General features: G+C 39.1%; 1 protein-coding gene across 1 annotated transcript; it reads right to left on the bottom strand.

Moving 5' to 3' along the window:
* Positions 1-2406: 2406 nt before the first annotated feature.
* Positions 2407-4549, bottom strand: LOC109691926 (growth-regulated protein homolog gamma-like). The gene is made up of 4 exons (XM_020172207.2): positions 4284-4549; positions 4069-4192; positions 3866-3949; positions 2407-3082 (listed from the first exon to the last, which is right to left on the bottom strand). Exons 1-4 carry the CDS (start codon positions 4378-4380, stop codon positions 3067-3069), a joined length of 321 nt encoding a protein of 106 aa, XP_020027796.1. The 5' UTR covers positions 4381-4549; the 3' UTR covers positions 2407-3066.
* Between the last annotated feature and the right edge of the window lie 1632 nt (positions 4550-6181).

Raw genomic sequence — 6181 nt, forward strand, 5'->3', positions numbered from 1 at the left:
GTGTTGGGTAATTAAATTTTGTTGTGTTCATGTAATGTAACCCAAGAACTATAGGAATGCCAAAATTACAAAAGAGTATGTCAGACAAACAAAAACTTCAGGAAATGACATACTGTATCTTCATGGAAATGTTTTTGTCATACTCAATGGCTTTGTTGAACATGAAAACAGGGTGATGACTGATATTAGGAAAGTAAAATTTAGGAAGTTGAGAGATGAATTATAAACTTTAGCCCACATATCACTCACAGTGTATGCACACACCCTTCAGGGTTGATAGAGAGTCTTTTTCACAATGGGAAAACAAATGTGTTTTATGAGTTGCTGAGTGAAGTGTCTATGGATGTTGGACCAAGTTGTTGAGTGTGTTGCTTAATTCTCTTATACTTTTACTGATTTTTTTTTACAACTTTATCAAGCATTGAGAGCATTTGTTACAATCTTTAACCATAAATGTAGATTTTTTTCTATTGCTTTCTTTGACTTCTCTGTTTTATGTATTTTGATAATATGCTGTTAATTTAATAAAATTTAAGGTTTGTTTTTGTCTCTGAAGAGTTGTTTCCTTTTTATTTTGAATCAGTCTTTTTTGCTGGTGACTACTTCTTACCACCATCGTAATATATAAATTAGACTTTCATTAGTAGACCAATTACTAATAAACATATCAATACATATTAATATTAATATCAATAGTTACCATGCCAGTATTTAATTTTTGCATATGCTTTTAATTTCAAGGGTCTATTATTAAAATATTAAATTAATATTTTATTAATTAAAATATTAAATTAATATTTTATTAATTAAAATATTAACCAAATATTAAACTAATATTTTAAATAGTGTAATATGCATTTTTTATTGTCTGATAATCTTTGGCTTTTATTTGGAGTCTTTATTCCATTTAAATTTACTGTAATTATTAATACAGCTGTATTAAATTCTATTTTGGTAATCTACCCTTTAATTTTTAAATCAAGTGTTAAATCTGAAATAATTTTAGGTTTATAGAATATTTGTGTAGACACTAACAAAAGTTCCACATCTGAGCTTTTGTTCAGTGTCCTCTCACGTTGCCATGTTACAAAATTTTAGTGTATTTATCAAAACTAAGAAATTAACATTGCTATACTGCTCTTCAGTGAACACTACTCTTTATGTAGATTTTACCAATTTCCCATTAATGAGATTTTTTTGTATTCCAGGATCCAACCCAGCACACATGTTGAAATTGTCTTCATGTCTGATTTGTAACAGACACACTGTCAGTAGTGTCTTGTTTCCCTGAATTGATCATTTTGGAAAGTGCTTGTTGGTATTTTGTAGTACGTCCCTCAGTTTGAATTTTTGTCATAATTGTGCTGGGTTTCTGGATTACTTGAAAGGCATAAATGGAATTGAGATGTGCCATTCCTACCACACTATATCAAGGACTGCACGACATTTTCACCCCATAGTGGTAATAATCTTGATCATTTGGTTGAGTGTGTGCCTGCCAAATTTCTCCACATGGTGCTTTCTTTTCCCTTTATCCCAGTCTCTTCTTTGGAAGCAAACCACCAAGTCAACTCACACTCACCTGGACAGGGGAGTTAAGCTTACCGTCAGGAAGGGAGACGTGATACTATATTGTCAGCAGTTCTTCTGTAAGGAAGATTTGTCCCTTCTTCCTGCCACTTTTTTTCTTTTTTGTAATTGTTGTTGTTCCTTTAGTCCTTTATTACTGTCCTCTTTCATATGGTTGAGATATTACCTTTTTTTCCATTTTAACTAATTCTGATTTTTAAGCCCTGAATTTTGCATTTTCCTTTTCAGATTTGCCCTGTGAATGGTATGTTCTTGCTCTCTTACAACTTTCCTTAATAATGAAGAATCATGTTCAATTCTAAATCTATGTATCCCTTATATGTCTTTTCTGGTTTTTGTCATATATTTTATTTATGGTATGTGCTTATCTTCATATTGTTGGTATTTTAAATAACACAGATTTTTTGAGTTTTTAGAAAAAACAATTTTCCATATCTTGCTCCAACCTCCTTAAGGAAGTGGGGGGGAAAGCACTTACTAAAGCTTTTAATAGGTGTTCTTGCTGAAATATTGGTAAGTACTCATAAATTTGTAATGAACTACTTTTAGGCCTGTGTGTGATTCCACAAAGAAGGAGGATTGAGCTGAAAGCCAAAAGCCAGTCTGGGCAATATAGCAAGACCTCCATCCCATCTCACATTGGTCAGTGTGAAAGACAGCAATATTTTATATAAAACTAAAATTATCAAGTTGGTTAGGGGAAGTAGTATGTACTTTCTAAAAGCAAGTAATTCCTTCTCAGGTAAAAGAAACACAGTGGAAGTGCTATCTAGAAAGAGGCATGGAGTTAAATGTAACTATAGAAGGCAAGAAGAATAATACAAAAGGTATTCATTTTATTTTTAGCAAAACTTTTATTTTCATGTCATTTGTAAAAATGTAACAGTAATTGTAACTTCTCTGTTCCAAGACAAAGAGACACAGTGAATAATGCATATTAACCAAGGCATTATGCCCTACAAGCAAGACATAAAATGTCCAAGGGATGCTTCAACATAACTATGTTGACCATAGAATATGAAACTTTCAATAAATAACAACTGACAGTCTTTTTTAAAAGAATAAAAACAGATGTACACACACATTCCCTTATCCTAACAGTGGTCACACCATCTAAATGATTGTATCATAACCCCAGACTCCTTCCATCTTGATACTTTATGATTTCTCAATAAACATTACTTTAGTGAGACATTTAAAACCCACCATCTTCAAGTTAAACTATCAGAACTGAGCTATGCTTGATGAAACAAATTCACAGCTTTAAGCAGTAATATAAAATATTAAGGTACAGGTTTTGAAAAATAAATAAATACATACATAAATAAATAGAACTCTCATTAAGAAATAATAAAATGCATTAAGCCTTTTCTAGGTGACCCAAGGAACCAGCTATTCTCTTTCATGTCCAGCTCTTCTAAGGATAGGGTCTGCTCTGCAGGAGCCACCAGGAAAATCCTCTTACTTCTTTCCAAGTCAGTTGGTGCTGCCCCTGTGAGGAGAAAGGGTTCTGTTACAGGTGTGGAAGAAAGCTCTCTTCTATTAGCCCAGTCCTTGAGGCTGTACTGATTTCTACAATGTATCTGTTGCCCATCTTGCACCCAGCAGAAGGTCTGATTGTACCCACTACCCTGTATAGCAGAGCACTTGGGCTCCTGAATGTTTCTATTGAGGGGAAATGGGGCTGTGGAGTCAAATATGTTATTGCTTTAAAAGAACCAAAACGCATTGCTCACTGATTAGCACAGTGGCTTCAAAATTTACATCCCTGTCCTCACTTAAGCCACACTCACAGCCCTGTGAAATAGCTACAGTTATCTCCCCTATTATGCTGAATCTCGAAGAGAGTAAATAACATTCACAGAGATTCTAGCTTTGAACTCAAGGATACATCACTGCAAAGAACACTGTTCTTATCAGGAAGACTTAGAGACACACCTTGCCCCAGATCAGGGGATCTACTTTCCATGTGTGAGGCCCATAAGGGTCTAAGGTAAGCATTGTTTCTTAATAGAGAGGAGTGGTAAGCTTCACTGGCCAATTCTAAATCCCTTTGAGTAGGGCGTTGGGCCCAGAAGTGGAGGCATTGGAGATATGTTTCTGGCACCAGAGCAAATTAATGATTTTAATGGCCACATTAATTATGAAAATGGTAATCACGATTTGTAGTCCTGCAGCTTAAACATGCGTTACCCTAATGCAATTTTTAGGACGCAGATACCAGTATTGTGACCCATGGCTCCAGTCACACGTGCAAACAGAAACAATTACTCACTTGTTTAGCATCTTATGGATGATTTTCTTAACCATGGGGGCTTCAGGGTTGAGACAAGCTTCCTGTCCGTTCTTGAGAGTAGCTCTGCACAGAGAAGAGAGGACCTGAATGAGGAAGGTGGTCCTGCTGGGGTCAAGGCTGGGGTTTTGGACAAGGTCAGGGTGACTTTGGCTGCAGCAGCAGAGGGACAGGGAGGTACTTACATGACTTGGGTTTGGGTGCAATGAGGTCCTGGGGGCGTCATCTTCACGCTTTGGATGTTTTTGAAGTGAATTCCTTGGACGGTCTGCAGGCACTGGCATCGCAGTTCTGTGACCACCGGCGCCCCTGGGGGAAGAAGAGACAGGGTAAAGCGGCTGTCCTCAGGCTGGTCGCTATAAGCCCTGTCCTGCCCGGGATCCCCGGGCTTGTGCCCTACCTGCAGCGCGCTGGCAGGCGGCCACTAGGAGCAGCAGCAGCAGCGCAGCGTGGAGGAGGCGCGGGGCGCGGGCGGCGGCGGAGAAGGCGCGGGCCATGGAGCTCGGAGGGACACGGGCAAAGTCTGGTGCGTGAGAACTGGTGCGGAGCTGTTGTGAGCCTGGATCTGTGGCTCGCCGAGACCGGAGAGTCTCTTTTATGCATGGCTGCGGGAAAGGCCTGAGCCTGGGCCAGGGAAATTCCCGGAGTTCTGGCGTTTCCCCTAGTCAGGAAGAAAGATTCAGCCCCGCCTCTGGGGAACCGGGTTGTGGAACACATGGTGCCAATTCCACATGGCCTGGGTCCACCTCCCGTGGACTCTGGAATGTTTGCTTTCTGCCCCACACCCAAGGGAGAGTGAGTGGCCTGTACTGGAGTGATCCCTGCGGGGGACCTAGCTCGCCCAGTGGTTCTAGGGCGCGGAGCATGGTGTGACCCCTCAATCCTGTTAGAATCAAGTCGGGGCTGGGGCGCATTTCTTCCAGAGTAGGGATTGGAAGACTAATGGAGGAATGACAGCCTCTCTTGTCTCTCTCCTCCTTCTCTTGGAGTTTTGGAGTTTTCATTCATTTCTAGAGTAAGCACACTCCTTAAAAATAAATACATTTGTGATCTCGGGTTACAAGTGAGAAAGTTTTTCTTTCTCCTGGTATTTTCTGATCTCAAATAAATCACATTTGCATTGTTTGTACCCAGCGGGCCGTGAGTAGAGTGAAAAGAAAGGTTAAGTCAGTGTTTACTTTAGAACATAGTGTTGTAGCCTCCCATTTGTCCTCTCTTAAATTCTGGAACTTCCCAAACTTTCGTAGTTTATGGAGCATCACTATTCTGTTGTACAGGAGCTGTGTTTTGATTTAGGAAAATCCAGTAGGTGCTGTGAGGGATCAGTGTTGGCCTCAGGAGGGCCACCTTTTCTAGAACTGTTCCAGGACATGAAAGACCTTAGACAACAGAAAGCCAGTAGCTAGTGTGTGATTCCACCTCTTTAATCCTCTATGTACAAGCAGCTTTGTCTTTGTAAAATATGTAATACTGCTCACTGGCACACTTCATTCCCATGCCATCTGAATTTATCTATATTGTAGGATTTATTCCTTTCTTTTTTCCCCCTTTATTGTTGTGCTGGCATTGTGGCATTTACAAAGGTTCTTACAATGTATCAAATATGTCATATCATATATCAAATATATCATATTTGATATATTTGATACATCCACCTCTCCCCTTTATCCCCCTACCCCCAATTCATGGAATAGCTAAAAGGGTATCATTATTGTATTTGCATGGATGTGTACACATTTTTTGTACCACATTCACCTTCCTACCCCCTTTCCTCACCACCTCCCCCTACATTAGTGCCAATCCTCCTCCCCCCACAGGACCTGTTCAGCTCTCCTGTTCTCTGATTTTGCAGAAGAGAAAAAGAGAAAAGAATAAAAGAAAAACATGACAGTTTGTTTGTTTGAGATAAAGGTAGGTACACAGGGACTTTCTTTGTGATATTTCCATGTATATATGTGTTATATTCCAAATTGGTTTATCTCCTCTTAATTATCTACATTTTACTTTAGTCCCTTTCTTATGGTGGTTTCAACCAGTTTAAGATTTCTATATTCAATACACAATTATCAATAGAGTATTTTCAAGTCTGTCTAGCTGATGCCTTCACTTTGGGTAGTCAGGAATTAAATTTTCACTGTCAGTTTCAATGCTCCTTTTTGTTGTTGTTGTTTTTGCATTCAAATGTAGGTTCTGGGTAGATTACATTAATTCTCCAGGCTGGATGTGGATCTACCTCTGGTGTGGATGCTGGAAGAAAAAGCTGTTTGCCTCAGGAATAGAGTGTTCACTAATGCAAAG

Source organism: Castor canadensis, chromosome 9 (genome assembly GCF_047511655.1).
Source record: "Castor canadensis chromosome 9, mCasCan1.hap1v2, whole genome shotgun sequence".
NCBI classification, from domain to species: domain Eukaryota; kingdom Metazoa; phylum Chordata; class Mammalia; order Rodentia; family Castoridae; genus Castor; species Castor canadensis.